Below are 26,070 nucleotides of genomic sequence, written 5' to 3' on the forward strand. Positions count from 1 at the left end.
TTTTGAGACAGAGTCTTGCTCTGTTGCCCAGGCTGGAGTGCAATGGTGTGATCTCGGCTCACTGCAACCTCCGCCGCCTGGGTTCAAGCTATTCAGAGTCTCAGCCTCCCGAGTAGCTGGGATTACAGGTTCTCACCACCATGCCTGGCTAATTTTTGTATTTTTAGTAGAGACGGGGTTTCACCATGTTGGTCAGGCTGATCTTGAACTCCTGACCTCAGATGATCTGCCCATCTTGGCCTCCCAAAGTGCTGGGATTACAGGCATGAGCCACCGTGCCTGGCCTGATTTTGTATTTTTTGAAATGGCATCATTAATTCTGTTCATTTGTTTCCTTGTTTACATGGAATTTGCTTGTTTACTTGTTTATATGGATATTTTTCATTAAGGGAAGCCCTAGGAAGTCAAGGCTATGTCTGTCTTGTCTTGTTCATCTGGTTCTTTTTCTTTCTTTCTTTTTTTTTTTTTTGAGAGCGGTCTCAGGTTGTCACCCAGGCTGGGGTGCAGTGCCGTGATCACAGCTCACTGCAGCCTCAATCTTGCAGGCTCAAGCGATCCTCCCACCTCAGCCCCCCAAGTAGTTAGAAGTACAGGCATGCACAAGCATGCTAGGCTAATGTTTGTATCTTTTGTAGAGATGGGTTTTTACCGTGTTGCCCAGGCTGGTCTTGAACTGCTGGGCCCAAGCGAACTGCCTGCCTCCCAAAATATTGGGATTACAGGCTTGAGCCACTGCACCTGGCCCATGTAGTTCTTTGGTTGTGGTTCCTGCCCTAAGGCAACACCCAGCATAGTCTTGTGGGGTGAGGGGTTGACAGGCAAATGCCATGTAGAACTATTTGTAATGGGGAAGAACAGGGCATTTTAGGAACACAAAGAAGAACCCATTGGAAGCCATGGGAAGGTCATTTGAACTAGACAGGCTGAGAGTTTTGGGGAAGCAGGGAGTGGGGAGGTGGGGGGTGTTAGGGAGGGTGTAGCCTCTGCAAAGGCCAATGGGGCAGAACTTGTCTCTCCAAGAACTGAACTAGCTCAGCTGGAGTCCAGTACAAGTTAGCAAGTGGCTGGCAGCGTCGTCAGGGAGCAGGAGGCAGAGGCGTTGGAGGTCCAGAAGCACTCCTGAGACACTGGGAAAATTTAAAATAGTCTTTCCCCTCCGAGAAAGATCCTGATATAGCCTGTAAATGTCAAGCTGCTCTGGGCTGGCCTTGCTAAGTCATCCACCCTCCCGGAGCCATCAGGGGCACCAGCTGATCCTGAGAGTCCCTGGGCCCTGCTCCCGATGCGTGGTTGAGACTCCCCAGAGGGTTTGTGTGCACATGGGTGGCACGGGCTGACATTCTCCCAGTGCTGGAGAGGCCAGGTGTTCCGCGGGCGAGTCCTCATGAGGAGGGGACACGGCTTCCCAGCTTAAAGGTACATCCAATTGTGCAGAAGCAGGAGCCAGTAAGCACTAGACCCCAGCTGACTTTGCCTCCTGTTGCAGCCACACGATAGGGAGCTTATTAAAAACAGGCAAAAGTGGCAGGGGGCAGTGGCTCATTCCTATAATCTTAGCACTTTGGGAGGCCAAGGCAGGAGGTTTGTTTGAGTCTAGGAGTTTGAGGCGAGCCTGGGCAACATAGTGAGACCTCGTCTCTACAAAAAATTAAAGTAGCCAGGTGTGATGGCTCATGCCTGTAATCCCAGCACTTTGGGAGGCTGGGGTGGGCAGGTCATCTAAGATCAAGAGTTGGAGACCAGCCTGACCAACATGGAGGAACCCCATCTCTACTGAAAATACAAAATTAGCCGGGCTTGGTGGTGTATGCCTGCAATCTCAGCTACTCATGAGGCTGAGGCAGGAGAACCACTTGAATTTGGGAGATGGAGGTTACAGAGAGGCGAGATCGTGCCATTGCACTCCAGCCTGGGCAATAAGAGTGAAACTCTGCCTTAAAAGAATATATTAGCTGGGCACGGTGGTGTGTGCCTGTAATTCCAGCTATTTGGGAGGCTGAGGCAGGAGCATCCATGGAACTCAGGAGGTCGAGGCTGCAGTGAACTGTGATCTTGCCACTATACTCTGGCTTGGGTGACAAAGCAAGACCTTGTCTTGAAAACAAACAAACAAAAACAAACAAACAATGACAACAAAAACAGGCAAAACTCTCCCTCTCCAGCTTTGTTAATGGCTGATGCATTGTTCAATCCCTGTGGATGAACCCTGTTCTGACAACTGAGGGAGAGTTACTCATTTATTCACCTGCCTAGTAAGTATCTTCCAGAGCCTAGCTCTTTGAAGGTAGAGCTTTGCGCTGTGCACCTGCTGACGTCCCCTGGTAGTATAGATGTAGATCCACTCACTCTGAGACTAGGGAGACTCGTACTTATGTGACTTAATCTCCCAGGGATATGTAGAAAGATGGTTCCATTTTCCTATTTTATTTTCCTGGCACCTGGGCATTCACTCATTCCTTCCTTCTTTCATTCATTTGACAAATATTGGCTGAACGTCTACAATGTCCCAGGCGTTGTATGAGACACCAGGGAATTCACTGGTAAATGAAACCTACATAGAGACGGTGGCGTTGAGACTGTAAACAAACACAGATATAACGTACTATTCCAAACCATGACAAATGCTTCTGGTAGGGCTGCAGACCATCTAGTGGGTGGCTTATTCTTTTTTTTTTTTTAATTGCCCAGGCTGCAGTGCAGTGGTGCAATTAGATCTCACTGCCTCAACCTCCGGGGTTCAAGTGATTCTCCCACCTCAGCCACCTAATTAGCTGGGACTACAGGTGCCACTGAACCTGGCTAATTTTAAAAGATTTTGTAGAGATAGGAGTCTTGTTGTGTTTTCCAGGCTTGTCTCAAACTCCTGGCTTCAGGTGATTCTCTCGCTTTGGCCTCCCACGTGCTAGGATTCAAGGTGTGAGCCACTGCACCCGGCCTCACTCTGTATTTTTTTATTGTGATAAAATACATGTAAACAAAACTTACCACTTTAACCAACTTAGGTGTACAGTTCAGTGACATAAGTACATTCACATTATTTATTTATTTATTTTTTGAGTCGGAGTTTCGCTCTTGTTACCCAGGCTGGAGTGCAATGGTGTGATCTCGGCTCACCACAACCTCCGCCTCCTGGGTTCACGCAATTCTACTGCCTCAGCCTCCGGAGTAGCTGGGACTATAGGCATGCGCCACCACGCCCAGCTAATTTTTGTATTTTTTTTTTTAGTAGAGATGGGGTTTCACCATGTTGACCAGGATGGTCTCTATCTCTTCACCTCGTGATTCACCCGCCTCAGCCTCCCAAAGTGCTGGGATTATAGGCGTGAGCCACCGCATCCGGCCTCGCATTATTTATTTATTTATTTTGAGATGGAGTTTCGCTCTTGTTGCCTAGGCTGGAGTGTAATAGTCCCATCTTGGCTCACGGCAACCTCCTCCTTCTGGGTTCAAGTGATCTTCCAGCTTCAGTCTCCCAAATAGCTGGGATTAGAGGCATGTACCACCATTGATTTGATTTTGTATTTTTAGGAGAGACAGGGTTTCTCCATGTTGGTCTGGCTGGTCTTGAACTCCCAATCTCAGGTGATCTGCCCTCCTAAGCCTCCCAAATTGCTGGGATTTCAGGCATGAGCCACTGCGCCTGGCCCATTCATATTATTGTCCAACTGTCTCCACTGTCCATCTCCAGAATGCCTTCATCATCCCAAACTGGTACGCTGTACCATGAAACACTAACTCTCCACTCCCCTTGCCCCCCTGCTGCCATTAACCACTATTCTATTTTCTGCCTCTGCAACTTTGACCATTCTAGGTACCTCATATAAGAGGAATCATGCGATAGTTGTCTATTTGTGTCTGGCTTATTTCATTGGGCACGGTACCTTCCAGGTTGAGCCGTGTTGTGGCAGGTGCCAGTGCTTCACTCCTCTTTAAAGCTGAAGGACACATCATTGTTTGACTCCATCACCTTTCATTTTTCCATTCACCTGTTGATGGACACAGGGGTTGTTTCCACCTTTTGATCATGGTATAAATGATGCTGCTGTGAACATTTGTGTACAAATACCTGTTTCAAGTCTCCATTGGTTTGCTCTTGTCCATTAAGAAAAAAATTCAACTATGTGGTATCTGGCATTGTCCCTTTAATTGTTGCAGCCACTCCAGAGACCACGCTCTTAAAGGCGGTGCTACGCTGTTATTCATTCATTCATCCTGTAAATGTCTATGAGTGTTGACTATGTGCTAGGCATTTTTGCAAAGCACTGCAAATTCAGGGATGTTGGGGCTGATGATGCTACTTCAGCAGTTGTGATGCACGAAGGAATAAAACAGGCTTGACCGAGTCAGCAACCTCATCCTCTTTTTTTCTGAGAAAAACAGCCTCAGAGAGGTTGCTTTGAGGACACCCAGCTGTCAAGTGGCAGAGCTGGGGTCACATGTTGACCCTGTGCTGTGTCTCTGCCACTCCCCTACGCCCCTCCCTTGTCCTCTCTCTGAGTCCAGTCACCCTGGCTGCAGAGGCTGTTCTGAACCTGTGTCTCCTTCTCATGTGTGGCCCAGGCTGGCTTTGCTGGGATGAGCACTGGCTTTTTAGCTCCTGGGCCATCTGCAGCTGCAATGATGGATTATCTACAACAGTCATCTCGGGGCTTCCGGAACAGTGACAGCTTGGTTCTGCCAGGCCCACTTCCCCTCATCAGCTGGGATGACACTGCTGCCACTGGGGTGGCTGATGACCCATTCGGCAGCTCTAGTTGAGCACCCCTACCAAGAGTTGGGGGGTCTACCCCATGGCACAGTATTCAGAAGTAAAAAAGAAGGAAGCACTGATGCACGTATTTATTTATTTACTAAAAATACGATTCCTTGTATTTTCAGTAAAGATGGGATTTCATCATGTTGGCCAGGATGGTCTTGAACTCCTGACCTCAAATAATACTCCTGTCTCAGCCTTCCAAAGTCGTGAGAGGATGGCTGAGTAGTATTCCATGGTGTATATATATCACGGATGGGCTGAAAACATGGTGCTGAGTGAGGGAGGTCAGATGCAGAAGGCTATGTCGTATATGATTTCTTTCTTTCTTTCCTTTCTTTCTCTTTCTTTCTTTCTTTCTTTCTTTCTTTCTTTCTTTCTTTCTTTCTTTCTTTCTTTCTTTCTTTCTTTCTTTCTTTCTTTCTTCTTTCTCTCTCTCTCTCTCTATCTCTCTCTCTCTCTTTCTGTCTCTCTCTCTCTCTCTCTGAGACAGAGTCTCCCTCTGTCACCCAGGTTGGAGTGCAGTGGCACAATATCAGCTCACTGCAGCCTCTGCCCGGGTTCAAGCAATTCTCCTGCCTCAGCTTCTTGAGTAACTGGGACTATAGGTGTGCGCCGCCAGGTCCGGCTAATTTTTTTGTATTTTTAGCAGAGTCGGGGTTTTGTCATGTTGGCCAGCATGGTTTTGATCTCCTGACCTCATGATCTGCCCTCCTTAGCCTCCCAAAGTACTGGGATTACAGGCATGAGTCACCACACCTGGCCTTTTTTTTTTNAAACTTGCAGAGTTAAAATGAAGAAACATTGAATTAAATGCCTACAAAAGCCATTTCATGCCAGGCTGTCATCTGGACGTCAGCTGTGATGAGGTCATGTATATGTAAGCCACGGAAAGAAGACACACTTCACTGTGTGCGACGTGACTGCTGTGGGCAGGGCCCAGGACCTGCAAAGGCATCGCAGCCTTCCTGCAAGGAGAGGTGCTCTCTGACCATCTGGGGCTCCCTGGTCCCTTCTAGGTGAGGTCCCTATCCACTTGGCAGGCATTTGAATTTTATTCAGTGTTTTATTTAATTTATTGTTATCATTATTATTTTTGAGATGAAGTCTCATTCTGTTACCAGGCTGGAGTGCAGTGGCTCAATTTAGGCTCACTGCAACCTTCGCCTCCCGGGTTCAAATGATTCTCCTACCTCAGCCTCCTGAGTAGCTGGGACTACAGGAGCATGTCACCACACCTGGCTAATTTTTTGTATTTTTAGTAGAGACGGGGTTTCACCATGTTGTCCAGGATGGTCTCGATCTCCTGACCTCATGATCCGCCTGCCTCAGCCTCCCAAAGTACTGGGATTACAGGCATGAGTCACCACACCTGGCCTTTTTTTTTTTTTTTTTTAAATAGAGTCTTGCTCTGTTGTCCAGGCTGGAGTGCAGTGGTGCAATCTTGATCACTGCAGCCTCTGCCTCCCAGGTTCAAATGTTTGTTGTGCCTCAGCCTCCCGAGTAGCTGGGACTATAGGCACGTGCCACCATGCCCAGCTAATTTTTTTGTATTTTTAGTAGAGATGAGGTTTCACCTTGTTGACCAGGCTGGTCTCAAACTCCTGACCTGCAGTGATCCACCTGCCTAGGCCTCCGAAAGTGCTGGGATTACAGGTATGAGCCACCACCCAGTCCGCTGTATTTCAATTTTTTAAAAAAGAGTTGGGGATGGTGAGTAGATTGATACCCATTCTGTCCCGTGGTCCGCTAGACTTGCAGAGGGAAGGAAGGGGTAATAGGGAGCTTCCTGAAGAGTATGGCAGGAGAGGGGTGCACCTTCCTCAGTGGCTGCATGGTGTCCAGGGCCCCAAGTCATGCCTGTAGAATAGAGAAGGGAAGGGAGAGCAGCAGGCTGGAAGGTGTTGGTACAGTTTGGATATTCTTTCTGCATTCTTTTCTTTTCTTGAGATGGAGTCTTACTCTGTCACCCAGGTTGGAGTCTTGGCTCACTGCAATGTCCGCCTCCCAGGCTAGGTTCAAACAATTCTGCTGCCTCAGCCTCCTGAGTAGCTGGGACTACAGGTACGTGCCACCACGCCTGGATAATTTTTTGTATTTTTAGTAGAGACAGGGTTTCACTGTGTTAGCCAGGATGGTTTTGATCTCCTGACCTCATGGTCCGCCTGCCTAGGCCTCCCAAAGGGCTGGGATTACAGGAGTGAGCCACCGCACATGGCCTTCTTTCTGCATTCTTACTGGAAGTTTTGTGGTAAGCAGCATTTCAGCTTCCTTTGAATTTGGATGAGGAAGAGCAGGAAGGAAGGAAGGAGGGGAGGAGGGATCTTCTGTCAAATGATTAGCAGAAATAACTTTTCTGTACTTTATCGAATCTCACTCATTTTTAAAATTAAAATTTATTTACCAATGGTGATGTAGAATGAAGCATGTACCAGGCACTGCTCTAAGCACATTACACGAGCTAAGTCCTTTATTCCTCTGACAAGTAGTAAGGTAGCTATGTGTCTTACTCCCCCTTTTACACACAAGCGAATTAAAGAACTGAGAGCTTGACATCTTGTTCACACAGCTGGTGACAGGCAGAGCAGAGATCCCAATCCAAGCCCCAGAGCCCACTCTCTTAACAACGGTGCTATGCTGTTGTTCATTCATTCATCCTACAAATGTCCATTGAGTGTCGACGATGTGCTAGGCATTTTGCAAAGCACTGCAAATTCAGGGATGTCAGGGACTGACGACCCTACGCCAGCAGTTGTGACGCATGAAGGAACAAAACAGGCCCAACTGATTTTAGTTGGGAGATGCTGTGATTATTCCACTTTACAGAGGAGAGAGGGGGTTACCCAGCCTGGAATTGGGCAAGTCTGGGTGGGAATTAGGGGCTACCCAGCTCCAGCCTCCCATCTCAACACAGTAATTGTGTCAATATCGATTCTGCATGATGGGGACCCCATGGGACACAGCCCTGCGTGGTCCCTGCCCGCCCCTCCATGGCCTCGCAGCTGTGGACTCTGGGCTTTGGACCATCTCCTTTTCTGAGCAGTCAGCCTTGGATGTCCTCTCCAGCCACCTGGCAGAAGGGCTGTAACCGAATCCTTCTGTGGCCTTGTGTCCCTGAGAGTGCCAAACCATGTGTTTGTTTAGCAGGGAGAGGCTCTGGTCTCATTCGTGGGTGGCTAGGTCAATTGTGGGGACAGTAGCTGACAGCTGAGGCTCTTAGGCAGGGACAAAACTGGTGCGTGAGCAGGTTTGCAACACAGAAAGTTTCCGTGAGCTGTTTGATCCTGCAGGGCACTGGGAGGTACCACAGGGACGGGCTGGGGCCTGTTTGGTCTCCACCAGGGCCTCTCCCAGGGCAGGGTGCCCGGGGCCCACAGTTTCTCAAGGGTCACAGCAATGTCTAACAAGGAAGGAAAATAAACACAAATACACGTAATAATTCCAGAATACAAAAAGAAACCTGCAGGCCCAGGCATGGTGGCTTACGCCTGTAATGCTAGCACTTTGGACAGTGTGGTAGGCAGCTCAGTTGAGGTCAGGAGTTTGAGACCAGCCTGGCCAACATGGTGAAAACCTGTTTTCACTCAAAACACATAAATTAGCTGGGCACGGTGGTGGGTGCCTGCAATCCCACTTACTCAGGAGGCGGAGGCAGGGTAATCACTTGAACCCAAGAGATGGAGGTTGCATTGAGTTGAGACGCTGCCTTTGCACTCCAGGCTAGGCAAAAGAGTGAGACTCCATCTCAAAAAAAAAAAAAAAAAAAAAAACTTGCAGAGTTAAAATGAAGAAACATTGAATTAAATGCCTACAAAAGCCATTTCATGCCAGGCTGTCATCTGGACGTCAGCTGTGATGAGGTCATGTATATGTAAGCCACGGAAAGAAGACACACTTCACTGTGTGCGACGTGACTGCTGTGGGCAGGGCCCAGGACCTGCAAAGGCATCGCAGCCTTCCTGCAAGGAGAGGTGCTCTCTGACCATCTGGGGCTCCCTGGTCCCTTCTAGGTGAGGTCCCTATCCACTTGGCAGGCATTTGAATTTTATTCAGTGTTTTATTTAATTTATTGTTATCATTATTATTTTTGAGATGAAGTCTCATTCTGTTACCAGGCTGGAGTGCAGTGGCTCAATTTAGGCTCACTGCAACCTTCGCCTCCCGGGTTCAAATGATTCTCCTACCTCAGCCTCCTGAGTAGCTGGGACTACAGGAGCATGTCACCACACCTGGCTAATTTTTTGTATTTTTAGTAGAGACGGGGTTTCACCATGTTGTCCAGGATGGTCTCGATCTCCTGACCTCATGATCCGCCTGCCTCAGCCTCCCAAAGTGCTGGGATTACAGGCGTGAGACACCACGCCCAGCTCTATTATTACTGTTATTTTTGGGATGGAGTCTCTGTTGCCCAGGCTGCAGTGCAGTGGCATGATCTCGGCTCACTGCAACCTCCTCCTCCCAGGTTCAAGCAATTCTCATGCCTTAGCCTCCTGAGTAGCTGGGACTACAGGTGTGCACCACCATGCCTGGCTAATTTTTTTGTATTTTTACCAGAGATGGGGTTTCATCATGTTGACCAGGCTGATCTTGAACTCCTGACCTCAAGTGATCTGCTTGCCTCGGCCTCCCAAAATGCTGGGATTACAGGCGTGAGCCACTGCACCCGACCTCAGCCAGTGTACATTAAATATCTTCTCCAAGTCAGAGGCGCGTAGGAGATGTCCTGGCAAAGAGGGTTGGCCCTCAGAGGTGCCTTTGGTCAAGCTGGGGAGAGAGACACATCTTCAAACACATGGGGGACTGTCCCAGGAACAGGGGCAGAGGAGAGTCAGAACCGGGTTGAATGTGAACTGAGAGGACGAACCAGGCTTCCCTCCTGTGTGGGAGTGACTTGGGTGTAGGGCTGTCCTTCAGAGGTCAAGGCGCTGTTTGGTTCTAGAAATAACACAATGCACCAACCCCCTGGTCTGACTGCGAGGGGGTCAAATCGCAGCTTGATCCCTCACAAACTGTGTGACTACGGGCAAGTGACTTAAAGTCTCCAAGCTTTGGCTTCTCCATCTGTCAAATGGGGAGGATGAGCGCTACCTACTTCTTGGGGAGCAGCACGTGGTGAGCAGTGAGCCCAACGCTTGCCTCGGCTGTTGCTGTTACTGCAAGGATGATTAGGCTTGGGCAGCTGAAAACTGTCCAGATGTGTCCTGTTGGTACTCATGGCACCTTTCGGTCATTCAAAATTAAAGGAAAGTTTTCTGCCCCACCGGCCACCTGCTATAAACATTTAACCCAGGAGAAGGCAAGGAAGTTCTCCCAGGGCCTGGAGGTGAGGCATTAATTGTCCCTGGAGAGTCCCGGGGCTGGGAGGAGCTGCTTTTCTTGCTCCTGTGCTCATTTTTGCTGAGGAGGATGAGATTTGAAAGCAGGAGGTGGAATGGGAGGCTGGTTTCTGCTGAGGTCCCTCCATCTTCCCTGCATCTCCTTCTCCGCCATACAGGGAGGTGAACCTCGTTCTCATGCCCCACCGACCCCATCCTCAGCCCACCCCAATGCTTACTTCTCCAGGTCCCTTGCTTCGTGAGTTGCAGGCCAGTGGGACTCTGCATTTCCAAACCATCCATGCTTGTGAAGCAGCCAGAGACTCTGAGGCAGGACAGGGTGGTTCAGGATTGGCGTCTGGGGCAGACAGGTTCACAAGCCAATCCCACCTCCGCCTGGCCATGTGCTGCTGGGTGAGTCATTCTGTCCTCTTGAGCTTCAACTTGCTCATCTGTAAAAAGGGCAAATACTAGTTCCCATCTCACTAGGGCCTTGTGAGGATGAAGCGAGGCAGTTAACACTTTAGAAAGTTCTTAATGGCCAGGCGCAGTGATTCACTCATGTAATCCCAGCACTTTCGGAGGCCAAGGTGGGCGGATCACGAGAGATCAGGAGTTCGAGACCAGCCTGACCAATATGGAGAAACCCCGTCTCTGCTAAAAATACAAAATTAGCCGGGCATGGTGGTGCATGCCTGTAGTCCCAGTTACTTGGGAGGCTGAGGCAGGGTAATTACTTGAATCCGGGAGGCGGAGGTTGCGGTGAGCTGAGATCGCACCATTGCATGCCAGCCTGGGCAATAAGAGCAAAACTCCACTTCCAAAAAAACCAAAAAAACAAAAAAAAGAAAGTCCTTAACAACAGTGTCCAACAATCATGAAAGTCCTCTGATGTTGGATAACTGGCTCTGGGATGGATGCCTTCCAGAGGGAGCTCAACTCGGGGGTCCTCCCAAAACATGTGGCCCTGTCACTGGAACAGCCACTGCGTACTGGGAGAAGCACCTTCCTTTCCTTTAGAAGTCAGTGAAAGTCATGGCCAAGCCAACCAGACCCCCTCCCCTGCGCCTGTTATCTGGGGGCTCCAGACCAGGCCTTTGGAGCAAGAGGTTTGTTAGGATGGGAAGTGAGTCAGGAACCCTGGCTCTTGATTGGCTGCGTGTGCTGAGTCTGTGGCTTTATCCCCTCCCTGACCCTCTCCTTGGGGGTGTTTGGGCCGGCAAATGCGGGTTATTTTCTTCTTTGCTTAGCGTTGTTCCCCCGAGGGTGTGCCGCGGACCAAGCTGGCCACAGGTATGAGGTTGTGCTTTGGAAAAGCAGGCGACACTCCTTCTCAAGTCTCCTGTTACAAGGCCCGGTGAACACTCTCAAAGAAATAAAAGGGTAAAAGGATGGAGAGCTGAGGAAGAGGCAGTCGTGCATAGGAGGGGCAGGGAGGGTGTCCCAGGAAGATGAAGGACCAGCATGGATGAGGCCCTGAAGCCTGAGCATCTCCTTGGCCCCAGCCCAGGCCTCCTGCCCCTCCGGAAAGCCCCGTGACTCATGGCACCCGTCCCCTTCACTGTTAAGGAAACTGATCAGTGTTCTAAGCATCCAGATCAGTAAGTGCAAAGGCCCCATGTCAGGGACACGCTTGACATATCATTCTAAATGCATAAGGCTGGTGTGGCTGGAGCCTGGTGAGGGGGCTGGGATGGGAGGTAGGTGGGTGGGGCAGATCACACAGAGCCTGGGGACCACCATAAAAATTGCAGGGTATATTCTCAGCATCAAGGCCCATTTTTTTTTTTTTTTTTGAGATGAAGTCTTGCTCTGTCACCCAGGCTGGAGTGCAGGGGCGTGTTATCTGCTCATTGCAACCTCTGTCTCCTGGGTTCAAGCAATCCTCCCACCTCAGCCTGCTGAATAACTAGGATTAAAGGCATGCACCACCGTGCCTGGCTAATTTTTTTGTATTTTTAGTAGACATGGGGTTTCACCATCTTGGTCAGGCTGGTCTCAAACTCCTGACCTCAAGTGATCTACCCACCTTGGCCTCCCAAAGTGCTGGGATTACAGGCGTGAGCCACTGTGCCTGGCCTCCTCAAGGCCTGTTCGGAGTATATCATCCCTGGAAACCATTTTGTCCAAGGAACAGGAGGGAGACTGAGCAGTAGAAGGAAGGGTAGAAGCTCAGGGGTGGTGTGGCCACTGCCTGGCAGGAGCTGAAGGACAGAGGGTGGAAAGGAAGGAGAAGATGTGACTGCAAGGCCTGGGAAAACAATGCCTGGCTCTGTTTCTGAGCTGCCCACGAGAACAAGCCCAGCTTCCGAGTGAGCAGTTCCTGGAGGGAGTGGGGGCTGGGCTCCACTGGGATTCAAATCCAGGTTCACCATCCCATGCTGTGTGACTTTGGGTAAATTAGTGAGCCTCTCTGGGCAAGTGCATGAGACATATACGATTTTTCCAAATGATGAAACAGCGATGCCTCACTGGAGGGAGGTGGAGCTGGGCTTCCAGCCAGGTGGCTAAACCCCTCCAGCCTCCACTGGCTTTGCTCTGTGACCCATCCTCCATGGGGAGATGATTTCCTTTGAAAGCGGGTACAGTGTGGCTGAGATCTATAGGGCAGATGCAGTTCTCAGGGGGTCTCTCTTGCCAGCCCACTGAGTTCAGACCCCAGGAGCCCCATGGTGCACTCTCTAGGGGAATGAGGCCCCCCTATTCCAAAGCTGATGTGTTTGTCCCAGCTACCAATTTGGAGATAAGTCAGGGGACAGCTCTGCCCTCCTGGCCCTGGTGGAGGACACACTGGCCAGCCTTGCCTGATCTGGGGTGACACCAAGGGCTCCTGGGTGTGTATCCATTTCTTCCTCGGCCCCCCTCCCCCTGTCTCTCTTCTTGGGAGCCAGGAGGGAAGGTGGAGGAGGTGCCAGTCCTCAGACACTGGCACTATTTTTGGAGCGTGCGTCGATCCCAATTCCGGGGCACGTGGGCTGTGACAGGCGCTAGGAGCAGACCCCGCTGGAATAAGGAATAAGATCAGCCACAGACGCCGGGGTACGCCCCCACCACCCTGACGCTGGCCCTTCTAGAACGGGACATGGACTCTTGCCCTCCCTGAGCTCAGGTTCATGGGCTTCTAGCCCCTCCAGCTACCTTAACTCAGCTCTGCACCCCCGCCTGGGAGGAGCTCCGCCCTCACAGAAGCAAGCAGCCCCAGCACAGAGCCTGGGGCTGACCTGAAGTGGCCCCGAGGACAGTGAGGGCCCCTTCCCTTTGAAGGGCACAGTGGCATGGAATCCAGCTTAACCTCCTGTGCTCGTGGCCAAATCCTGTCTGAGACACACGGAGAGGCCGTGGAGGAAATAATCCCGGCCAGCGCTTCTCCAGTACCCACAGCAGCTTGCTCAGTTCTCAGGACGACTCTGTGCAACAGAGCACTGAGAGGTTAAGTAACCCATCCAAGGTCACACAGCTTGTAAGTGGTAGAGCTGGGATTTGCACCCAGGCAGGGCTACCCTCTAATGGCTCATAGGAAGCACATTGCTGAATATTTATATGAACACATACATCAAAAACATTAAATAATAGCTATATTCATATGTAAAATAAGCTCCTTATTTAAAGTACCCATATATATATATATATGTTTTTTTTTAAGTTGGAGCCTGCCTCTGTCACCCAGGCTGGAGTGCAGTGGCACGATCTCGACTTACTGCAACTTCTGCCTCCTGGGTTCAACCTATTCTCCTGCCTCAGCCTCCTGAGTAGCTGCGATTACAAGCATGTGACACCATGCCCAGCTAATTTTTTATGGTATTTTTTAGTAGAGACTGGATTTCACCATGTTGGCCAGGCCGGTCTCAAATTTCTGACCTCAAATGATCTGCCTGCTTTGGCCTCCCAAATTGTTGGGATTATAGGCATGAGCCACCGTGCCCAGCCTACCTACATATTTATATATGGAATATATTATGTATCCATATATAAAATAATATATTTACATGTGTACATTTATATAACATTATTTATTGATATGATATGCATTTATTTACATATTATCTATATTTATAAAATTATAATATATAGAACCCTATTTTTACATTGTGTATAGGAAGATATATGCACACTATATAAATTGTATATACTTATATTAACATATATTCACATATGTTTATAAATACATTTGAACAATATATGTATACATGTGGCCAGATGCGGTGCCTCTTGCCTATAATCCCAGCACTTTGGGACGCTGAGGCAGGTGGATCACCTGAGGTCAGGAGTTTGAGACCAGCCTGGCCAACATGGTGAAACACTGTCTCTAGTAAAAATACAAAAATTAGCTAGCTGAGTGTGGTGGCACATGCTGGTAATCCCAGCTACTTGGAAGGCTGACGTAGGAGAATCGCTTGAACCTGGGAGGCAGAGGTTGCAGTGAGCTGAGATTGTGCCATTGTGCTCCAGCCTGGGCCACAAGAGGAAAACTCTATGTCAATAAATAAATAAATAAATAGATAGATAGATAAATAGGCTGGTTGCAGTGACTCACACCTGTAATCCCAGTACTTTGGGAGGCTGAGGCAGGCAGATCACAGGTCGGGAGTTTGAGACCAGTTTGTCCAACTTGGTGAAACCCTGTCTCTACTAAAAATGCAAAAATTAGCCAGACATGGTGGCAGGCGTCTGCAGTCCCAGCTACTCAGGAGGTTGAGGCAGAAGAATTGTCTGAACCTGGGAGGCAGACGTTGCAGTGAGCTGAAATCACACCACTGCACTCCAGCCTGGGCAACAGAGGGAGACTCAGTCTCACACACAAAAAAGTACATGTATACATGTGAATTCATATGTGTGTATGTGTATATATAAAAACATACAAGTGGAGCGAGAAGGACATCTTTTTTAAAGAAACAGATTTATTGATGTATAGTTCACATATACAATTCACCCATTTGCAGCACACAATTCACTGGCATTCAGTAGATTCATAGTATTGTGCAAGCTTCACCACAATCAACTTTAGAATAGTCTCATTACCTCAAAAAGAAGCTCTGTCTGCCTTAACCCTCATCCCTCAACATCCCCACCGTCTCCTTCCTCACCACTCCCAGCCCCTGGCAACCACTAATTTACTTTCTGTCTCTCTGTATTTGCCCATTCTGGACATTTCATGTAAATGGATTCATGCAATAGATGGTCTTTTGTGATTGGCTACTTGCACTCAGCACAAAGTTTTCAAAGTTGATCCATGTTGTAGCATGAATCAGTACCTTGTTCCTTTTTAAGGCTGTATAATATTCCATTTCATGCCTGTACCACCATTGATTCATTCACTCATTCATTGATGGACATTTGGGTTGTTTCCCCTTTTCCTATTATGAATAATGTTGCTATAAATATTTGTATATAGGCTGGGTGTGGTGGCTCACTTTTGTAATACCAGCACTTTGGGAGGCCAAGGAGGGCAGATCACGAGGTCAGGAGTTTGAGACCAGCCTGGCCAACATGGTTAAACCCCGTCTCTACTAAAAACACTAAAAATTAGCTGGATGTAGTGGCGGGTGCCTGTAATTCCAGATACTTAGGAGGCTGAGGCAGTAGAATCGCTTGAACCTGGGAGGAGGAGGTTGCAGTGAGCTGAGATCATGCCACAGCACCCCAGCCCTGATGACAGAGTGAGACTCCATCTCAAAAAAAATTGTATATGATTTTTTTGTGTGGACTTATATTTTCAGTTCTTTTGGGTACATACGAGTGGAATTGCTGGATCATATGGTAAGTCTATGTTTAATTGTTTGAAGAACTGCCAAACCATTTTCCAAAGTGGGTTGTACTGTATTACATACACATGGCAGGGCTTGGGGGTTTGAGTTTCTCCACATCCTCACCAACACTTGTTATTGTGCTTTTAAAAGTTATTATAGTCCTCCTAGCAGGTGTGAAGTGGTGTTTCATTGTGGTTTTGATTTGCATTTCTCTAATGACTAATGATGTTGAACAGAGTTTCATTTGCTTTTTTGTACTGGTATATTTTCCTTGGAGACATGTCTGTTCAGGTCCTCTGCCCGTTTTAAAACTGGGTCATCTTTTTATTGTTGATTCCTAACAGCTGTTTAGATATTCTAGATGAAAGTCCCCCATTTTATACACACACACATGCACACATATGTATGTATGTATAATTTGCAAAAATTTTCTCCCATTCTCAGGGTTACCTTTTCACTTTCTTGCTTGTATTCTTTGAAACACAAAAGTTTTAAATTTTGATGATATCCAGTTTATTTTTTTATTTTATTGTTTGTGCTTTTGGTGCCATAAGTAAACAACCATTGCTTAATCCAAGTTCATAAAGATTTATTCTTATGTTTTCTTCTGAGTGTTTTATAGTTTTTTAAAAATGCTTTTTAAAAATTATTATTTTATTTATTTTTTTGAGATGGAGTTTCACTCTTGTCACCCATGCTGGAGTGCAATGGCGCCATCTTGGCTTCTGCAACCTCCTCCTCCTGCATTGAAGTGATTCTTCTGCTTAAGCCTCCCTAGTAGCTGGGATTACAGATGCATGCCACTACGCACAGCTAATTTTCTTGTATTTTTAGTAGAGATGGGGTTTCACCATGTTGGCTAGGCAGGTCTCAAACTCCTGACCTCCGGTGATCCACCTATCTTGGCCTCCCAAGGTGCTGAGATTACAGGCATGAGCCACCACGCCCGGCCCCAGCTTCATTCTTTTGCATGTGTATATCCAATTGTCCTGGCATCATTTGTTGAAGAGATTATTCTTTCCTCGTTAGATTGTCTTGACATCTTTGCAAAAAATTGGTTGATTATAAACGTGAAGGTTTATTTCTGGATGCTCGATTCTTTTCCACTGAGCTATATGTCTACACTTAAGCCAGTACCACACTGTTTTGATTACTGTAGCCTGACATGATATCTATATATTTATAGATATGATACATATTTATATACACACTACCTATATTTATAAAAGTATATTATATAGAAACATCCTATATTTGCATTGTGTATAGAAAGATATATGTACATTCTATATAAATTGTATTATATTTTCTTTTATTGTTGAATAGCCTGATGTTGCTATATACATTTGTATACAGTTTTTTTGTGTGGACTTGTTTTCATTTCTCTTGGGTATAGATGTAGAAGTGGAATTGCTGGGTTGTATGGTAACTCTATGTTTAACTGTTTGAAGAACTGCCGAACTGTTTTCCAAAGGGGTTGTACCATATTACACGCACATGATAGGATTTGGAGGTTTCAGTTTCTCCACATCCTCACCAACACTTGCTAATTTGTCTTTTTTTTTTTTTTTTTGAGACAGAGTTTCGCTCTTGTCGCCTATGCTGGAGTGCAGTGGTATGATCTCAGCTCAAAGAAACCTCCGATTCCTGGGTTCAAGCGATTCTTCTGCCTCAGTTGCCCGAGTAGCTGGGATTACAGGTGCACACCACCACACCCAGCTATTTTTTGTATTTTCAGTAGAGATGGGGTTTCACCATGTTGGCCAGGCTGGTCTTGAACTCCTGACCTCAGGTGATCTGCCCACCTTGGCCTCCCAAAGTGCTGGGATTACAGGCATTAGCCGCCACCCCTGGCCTGCTATTATGTCTTTTAAAAGAAATCAGGAAATATCAGTTTTCCAATTTTGCTCTTTTTCAAGATTGCTTTTGGTTATGTTGGACCTGTTTCATTTCCATATGAATTTTAGGATAAACTTGTCAATTTCTGTAAATAAGTTGGCTGGGTTGTGGATATTGTGTTGAATCTGTAGACCAGTTGGGTGATATTGCCATCTTAACAATATTAAGTCTCCTGTTCCATGAATATCAGATGCCTTTCCATTTGTTTAGGTTTTAATTTTTCAGCAGTGTTTTATAGTGTTCAGAGTATATGTTTTACACTTCTTTTTGCTAAATGTATTCCTAAGTATTTTATTCTTTCTGATATTGTAAATAGAGTTTTTTGATTTCATTTTCAGTTTGCTCATTGTTAATACTTAGAAATGCAACTGATTTTTCTGTATTGGTTTTATATCCTGCAACCTTGCTGAACTCATTGATTAGTTTTCTCTCTCTTTTTTTTTTTTTTTTTTTTTTTTTTTTTTTTTTTTTTTTTTTTTTTTTTTTTTTTTTTGAGACAGAGTTTTGCTCTTGTTGCCCAGGCTGGAGTGCAATGGCACAATCTTGGCTCACTGCAACCTCCACCTCCAGGATTCAAGTGATTCTTCTACCTCAGCCTCCTGAGTAGCTGGGATTACAGGCATGCACCACCAGGCCCAGCTAATTTTGTATTTTTAGTAGCGATGGGGTTTCTCCATGTTGGTCAGGCAGGTCTGAAACTCTTGACCTCAGGTGATCCACCCGCCTTGGCCTCCCAAGGTGCTGGGATTACAGGTGTGAGCCATCACGCCCAGCCCTACATTGATTACTTCTAATCTTTTTGTGTGTACCTGTGTGGATGCTTTAGGGTTTTCTATATATATATGATCATGTCATCTGCAAATACAAATAGTTTTACTTCTTCCTTTCCAACTGGACGGCTTTTCTTTTACTTATCTAGAACCTCCAGCACAAGGTGGAATAGACATGAAGAGTGCACATTCCTGCCTGTTCCTGATCTCAGGGGAAAACACTCGGTCTATCACCAGGGATGTGAACTGTGGCTTTTAGCAGATGACTTTACCAGGCTGAGGAAGTGCCCTTTTATTCCTAGTTTATTGCATTTTTTTTGGGAGGGGCGGGGGGACAGAGTCTCGCCTCCTGGATTCAAGCGCTTCTCGGGCTTCATCCTCCCCAGTAGCTGGGACCACAGGTGTGCGCCACAACGCCCAGCTAATTTTTGTATTTTTCGTAGAGAGGGGGTTTCGCCATGTTGGCCAGGATGGTCTCCATCTCTTGACCTCGTTATCCACCGGTCCCCGCCTCCCAAAGTGCTGGGGTTACAGGTGTGAGCCACCGAGCCCAGCCGTGAAATACCTTCATTTAAAATGTCCCCTCTGTCTCTGTTCTTTCTTCTGAGGGCAAAAACTCAAATGCAGAGCCAAAAACGTATTTGCCAATCATTGTCCAGGCCCTGCTGTGTGAGGCTCTAACAGGTGCTAGCTGGTGGAAGGATTGTTGGTAAGGACTGCAAAATCCCTGCCCCTTCTAGCGGCCAGGGCTGCCTTTCCCGTCTAGGTGACACAGCAGATAAGGAGGTCCCGCTGGGCGGGTGAGTCCCTCTACCCACCACCTCGGGCACTGACTGCCTCTCTGTCCCCAGGCCTACGAGAAGCGCTTCCCCACCTGCCCCCAGATCCCTGTCTTCCTGGGCAGCGAGGTCCTGCGCGAGTCCCGCAGCCCCGACGGGGCAGTGCATGTGGTGGAGCGGAGCTGCAGGCTGCGCGTGGACGCCCCGCGGCTGCTGCGGAAGGTGGAAAGCCCTGGGCTGGGGGTCGGAGGAGGGGACCTGTCACAGGGGTGCGGGAGGGCTGGGAGCGGAAGCTGGGGACCAGGGCGGGGGGAAGGGGGCGGTGCCAGGAGGTGGAGCGGGGTGGGGGTGAGTGGGTGTGTGACTTAATGTCCAGATGAGGGTTCCAGGGTGTGGGTGGCGGAACCTTGGTCGGGGGTCCCTGGCCCGGGGGCGAGGGCTGGGAGGCTCGGCTGGGGAGAAGCGGGGGGAGTCGGGGGTCCAGGCCGGAGATGAGTGGGCGGCAGGGCAGGAGTCCGGGGTCGGGGTCCTGGGTCCGGGCTGTCTGGGAGGTGGCGTTAGGGACTTGGGGATCAGAGCAGGGGATGACTGGGGCACGCCTGCTAGACTCGCTCTCCGTTCCTGTGTGCTCCAGGCTCCGCACCCACCTCCGCCTCCCCCCACTTCCCTTGCAGATCGCAGGTGTCGAGCACGTGGTCTTCGTGCAGACAAACATCTTGAACTGGAAGGAGAGGACACTTCTCATCGAAGCGCACAACGAGACCTTCGCCAACCGAGTGCTGGTGAACGAGCACTGCAGCTACACGGTGAGCCCAGGGCACCCTCAGCGCCCACTCCCACCACCCACCTGCGCCTGGTGCCCACCTGCACCCAGGACACCCTCAGCGCCCACTCCCGCCACCCACCTGCGCCTGGTGCCCACCTGCACCCAGGACACCCTCAGCGCCCACTCCCGCCACTCACCTGCGCCCAGTGCCCAGAGCCCACATGTGTTGGGATTACAGGCATGGCCACCGCGCCCGGCAGCACTGCCCTGTCTTTCCACACCTCCAGCTCCTCTTCAGTCCTCCAGGAGCTTGGGCTCAGGGGGTTTAGATCCTCTCAGGAGGAGTGAGTAACAGTTGTTGAAACCCCTCTTAGTGTGTTTGCTGTTTCTCAGAATGAGTTCTATCAATAGCTGAATCAGCAGCACCTGGGCTGCTTGTGAAATCCAGATTCCAGGGACCCAACCTGGAACGGCTCAGTCAGAGGTGTCTAGGGGCAGGCCCAGGAATCTGCATATTTAACAGACTCCTGGGTAACAGTCTGCCCACAGACGTATGAGAAGAACCAGGTCTGGGGCCATAAAGCAGCTCTACCAATGAAGTTTTCTTTTTGCAAACATACAAATCTATATTTATTGATATATAAGGATATTAATATATCTTTATATAGATAACATATATAATATATATTTTAAAAATCTGTATCTAAATTTTATGTATGATATTGAGATATAATTTATGTATTTATAGATTATATAAATGATACACTGAACAATTGTATTTCTTCTCTTTTCTTTTTTGGAGATGGGGTCTTTCTCTGTCACCCAGGCTGGAGTGCAGTGTATCTCTGTTCACTGCAACCTCTGCCTCCCAGCTTCAAGCGATTCTCCTGCCTCAGCTTACAAGTAGCTGCGATTACAGGCGCCCGCCACCACGCCTGGCTAAGTTTTGGATTTTTAGTAGAGACGGGGGTTTTACCATGTTGGCCAGGTGGTCTCCAACTCTTGACCTTAAGTGATCCAACCACCTTGGCGGGGATTAATCCTTTATTGGGATTACAGGCGTGAGCCGCCATGCCCAGCCTAAACACATGTATTTCTATCTAATTTTCTGTGTATGCATATAATATTTAAAGGGCAGGGCTGCAGATTTGAGAGAACCCACATTCTCCCGGCTTCTCATGAGAAGGCTCTTCGCTCCCTGACAGTTTGAACTTTGCGTCTTTCTATGGGTGGGGGCCCCTTGGTCCTGCTACCCTCTCCAGGCTTGATCTGGTGTTCACCGCAGACTCTGCCTGGGCCCAGGTCGGCAGGAAAGACCCAGGGGAGGACAGGGTACCCCCAACACTGAGTCCCCGGCTTGGCCCCTGCCTGGCTTTCAGGTTCACCCTGAGAATGAAGATTGGACTTGCTTCGAGCAGTCTGCTTCGCTGGACATCCGGTCCTTCTTTGGCTTTGAAAATGCCTTGGAGAAGATTGCCATGAAGCAGTACACTGCCAACGTCAAGAGGGTAAGGGGTGGGTTCTGTTAGTCACTGGAGGTAACTAACACAGACTTGCTCCGCTATCGACAGCTGCATGACATCCAGTAAGACTCTTACCCTCCCTGGGCCTCAGTCTTCTTATCTGTTAAGTAGGTACTCTAGTAATGACCAAATCTCATCTAGTAATGACCATGAGATAATGGATGGAAAGTAACTGGTCTGTAATGGGGGCCCCCTAATCCTAGCTCTGGCCCTGCAAGATGTCCAGGCTTATGTGGTGAATTATCTGGACACCAGATAATTCTGTGGTGTTTTAAATTTAATTTAATTTAATTTAATGTTATTTTATTTTAATTTTTTTTTTGAGATGGAGTCTTGCTCTGTTGCCCAGGCTGGAGAGCAGTGGCATGATCTCGGCTCCCTGCAACCTCCGCCTCCCAGGTTCAAGCGATTCTCCTGCTTCAGCCTCCCGAGTAGCTGGGACTACAGGAGCACACCACCATGCCTGGCTAATTTTTGTATTTTTAGTAGAGAAGGTGTTTCGCCGTGTTGGCCAGGCTGGTCTTGAACTCCAGATCTCGTGATCCACCCTCCTCAGCCTCCCAAAGTGCTGAGATTACAGGTGTGAGCCACCATGCCCAGTTTTTTATTTTATTTTATTTTAGATAAAATGATCATTGCTTGCTATAAAGACCTCAGATCCATCCCTGAGTAAAGACCTGTTCTTGTGACGAAACAGATGAAATTAACTTTAACAACATATTTTTATCCAATGTGTTATCAACATAAAACTTATTATTCTGAGGTGGGAGGATCACCTGAGCCCAGGAGTTCCAGAGAAGTCTAGGTGACATAGTGGACCCCATCTCTAAAAAAAAAAAATAAAATAATTAGCTGGGAGTGGTGGTGGGTGTCTATAGTCCCAGTGGCTCAGGAGGCTGGGGCAGGAGGATCTCATGATCTTGGGAGGTTGAGGCTACAGCAAGCTGAGATGGCACCAGTGCACCCCAGCCTTGGCGACACAGCAAGACACTGTCTCAAAAACAGTTAACAAAAACAAAAACAACTCCCAAACTGAAAAACTTATTACCCAGCTATTTTGCATTCTGTGTTTCGGACCAAGCCTTGGAAATCAGGCGGGTGTTTGACACTTACAGCCTCTCTCCCTCCCTCCCAGCCACATTCAATCACTCAATAGCCTTGTGTCGAGGCTGGGACCTGAGCGGACTGGAGGTGACTCCCTGTGGTGACCCAGTGACCTCCTTCCATCCTGCCCCATGCTCATGTGTCTTGGGTCTCTCTGGTTTCCAGGGGAAGGAGGTGATTGAGCATTACCTGAATGAGCTCATCTCCCAGGGCACCTCGCACATTCCCCGCTGGACGCCTGCACCAGTCCGTGAGGAGGATGCCCGCAACCAGGCTGGACCAAGGGACCCTGGCTCCTCGGAGGCCCAGGGGCCCAGTAGTGCTCTGGGCCCTGCTCTGGAGGCGGTCGGTATGGATGGTAGGTCATGCAGCGAAGGCCAGTTCAGCCCTAGGAGGCTGCTGCAGGCCCTCTTGCTCCATGGGGGGCCCTGGGACGGGTGGGGGAGAGTTGCCTCAGGTCCTCCTGAGAACGGGTCTGGGTCTTGGAACGATACAGCCTCCTCCCTCCACTGTCTGCGTCTCCCTCTCTCCATCATGGTCCAAGAGTAGAACCCATTTCTTTTTTCTTTTTTTTTTTTTTTGAGACGGAGTCTCACTCTGTTGCCCAGGCTGGAGTGCAGTGGCACAATCTCGGCTCACGGCAACCTCCGCCTCCTGGGTTCTAGTGATTCTTCCACCTCAGCCTTCTGAGTAGTTGGGGCCACAGGCATGTGCCACCATGCCCGGCTAATTTTTTTTTTGGTATTTTTAGTAGAGATGAGGTTTCACCATGTTGGCCAGGATGGTCTTGATCTCTTGACCTCGTGATTTGCCCACCTCAGCCTTCCAAAGTACTGGGATTACAGGTGTGAGCCACCGTGCCCAGCCGAACCCATTTATTTCTTTTCTTTTCTTTCTTTCTTTCTTGTTTTTTTTGAGGTGGAGTCCCGCTCTGTCACCCAGGCTGGAGTGTAGTGGTGTGATCTCAGCTCACTGCAATCTCCACCTTCCAGGTTCAAGCGATTCTTCTGCCTCAGCCTTATGAATAGCTGGGACTACAGGCATCTGCCATCACGCCTGGCTAATTGTTTGTATTTTTGGTAGAGTTGGGGTTTTACCACATTGGCCAGGCTGGTCTCGAACTCCCAAGCTCAAGTGATCCACCTGCCTCAGCCTCCCAAACTGCTAGGATTACAGGCATAAGCCATTGCGCCTGGCAAAACTCATTTATTTTTCGATCAGGAATTCGCCTCTGGTGCCTTGACATTGCCTCTCCCTGTTTTTACTATTTACAAACTTACCAATTATCATTAATTTACTAATTATTACATTTGCTACTACTACTTTAAATTATATGAGTAATGCATTATCATAGTAGAAAAAAATTCAAACTGCTTGGAAGATATAAGAAGTGAGATTCTTTTTTTCTCCCTAGAGGCTAACAATAGTTTTGTGTTTCTATGTTTAGGCATAGAAGCTGTTTAGGCATATATATGCACATAATATGTATATATATCCACAAACATATGTGTGTACATGCATACATATATGTATGTCCTATGTTGAATACATGATAACACATACATTCCATCTGATATTTTTCTTTTTTTCCACTTTCAAATGTTGCCTGACAAAATTCCTGAATCAGTGGTTAAGTCTTCTTTTCATACTTCATAATATGGTGTGGTTGCACCACAGCTTACTTATTAATAATTATTTTTATTTATTTAGAGATAGGGTCTTGCTTTGTTGCCCAGGCTGGAGTGCAGCGGTGCAATTGTGTCTCGCCAAAACCTTGAAATCCTGGGCTCAAATGATCCTTCTGCCCCAGCTTCCTGAGTAGCTGGGACCGCTATGTCTAGATAATTTATTTTTATTTTTATTTAATTATTATTATTATTTTTTGAGACACAGTCTCACTCTGTTACCCAGGCTGGAGTGCAATGGCACAATCTCAGCTCACTGCAAGCTCTGCTTCCCAGGTTCAAGCGATTCTTCTGTCTCAGCCTCCCAAGTAGCTGGGATTACAGGCATGTGCCACCATTTCCAGCTAATTTTTGTATCATTAGTAGGGACAGGGTTTCACCATGTTGACCAGGCTGGTCTCAAACTCCTGACCTCAGGTGATCCACCCGCCTTGGCCTCCCACACTGCTGGGAGTACCGGTGTGAGCCACTGGGCCCAGCCTAGTTTTATTTTTTATATAAATGGTATCTTGCTATGTTGCCCAGGCTGGTCTTGAACTCCTTCCTCAAGTGATCCTCTTGCCTTGGCCTTCCGAGATACTGGGATTGCAAGTGTGAGCCACTGCACCTGGCCTTGATTATTTTGAATTAGTCTATTTCACTAGTTTGCTGTTGAAGGAAACAACCCTATTTAGGTTGTTTCAGTTGTTTAAAATACAACTAATATGGTACCTGTGGGTACTTAAGAATTAAAAAAAATGTATGTGGGTATATATAAAGCATAACATTACAAGAGTGGAATTGCTGGTTCAAAGTTTACGTGCAAGTAAAATTGGGGTAGGCTTACCCATTAGACTTCCAAAGAGGTTGTACTAATCACTGTTCCCACTGAAAGTGTGTAACGGCATCTATTCCTGACTTCACCCCAGCTCCCCACAAAACTCTTAGTAAACATTTCAAACTTCTGAAAGGCAACAAAAGTGATCCTGGCCAATTAGTGACCACTTCTTTCATTATGAGTGAGATCACGCGTTGATTTTGCATGTTTAGGGACCCTTTTCCTTTTTTTTTTTTTTTTTTAGTAGCGAATACTTGTTCTTGTCCTTTGTCCATTTTTTATTTGCCCATTGCTTTCTTATTGGTTTGTAAGAGCTCGTTGTATATTAAGGCAGCCTGCCCTTTGTCACCATTCAGGCTTTTATGGACATGGAAAAAGTTCACAATGTAATGTTAAAAGGAAAATCCTAGGAAACAAACTGTATGTACACCACAAATCCAGTTCTAGGCATGCATAAGACATGCACTCATGTTGATAACGTTTTTCCTTTAAGAAAAACATTTAGAAATGTTTTTAGAGCCATTGTCGTGTGGGGACATCGCTGACTCTGACAGACTTGGGTGGCAGTGCCATGTAACTAATAATACATCTGGGGCTCTGTTCAGGGAGAATGAGGTTTGTTCATGCAACACATATTTATTCTTTTTTTTCTGTCATCCCGGCTGGAGTGCAGTGGCACGATCTCAGCTCACTGCAACCTCCACCTCTGGAGTTCAAACGATTCTCCTGCCTCAGACTCCTGAGGAGCTGAGACTACAGGCGCGCACCAGCATGCCTGGCTAATTTTTGTATTTTTAGTAGAGACGAGGTTTTACCCTGTTAACCAGGCTGGTCTTGAACTTCTGACCTCAAGTGATCGTCCTGCCTTGGCATCCCAAAGTGCTGGGATTACATGCAACAAGTATTTATTCT

The 26,070-nt window shown here is 47.8% G+C and overlaps 1 protein-coding gene across 2 annotated transcripts in view; it reads left to right on the forward strand.

Moving 5' to 3' along the window:
* The window catches only part of SEC14L5 (SEC14 like lipid binding 5), a 55,936-nt gene that overhangs the window by 8,416 nt on the left and 21,450 nt on the right, over positions 1-26,070 (forward strand). For both annotated transcript variants that reach the window (XM_017506043.2, XM_017506042.2), the window contains 4 exons: positions 19,336-19,485; positions 19,938-20,069; positions 21,409-21,537; positions 22,822-23,014. In XM_017506043.2, the coding sequence (XP_017361532.1) occupies positions 19,336-19,485; positions 19,938-20,069; positions 21,409-21,537; positions 22,822-23,014 (604 nt within the window). The remainder of the gene's footprint in view (positions 1-19,335; positions 19,486-19,937; positions 20,070-21,408; positions 21,538-22,821; positions 23,015-26,070) is intronic.

Source organism: Cebus imitator, unplaced genomic scaffold (assembly GCF_001604975.1).
Source record: "Cebus imitator isolate Cc_AM_T3 unplaced genomic scaffold, Cebus_imitator-1.0 Scaffold346, whole genome shotgun sequence".
NCBI classification, from domain to species: domain Eukaryota; kingdom Metazoa; phylum Chordata; class Mammalia; order Primates; family Cebidae; genus Cebus; species Cebus imitator.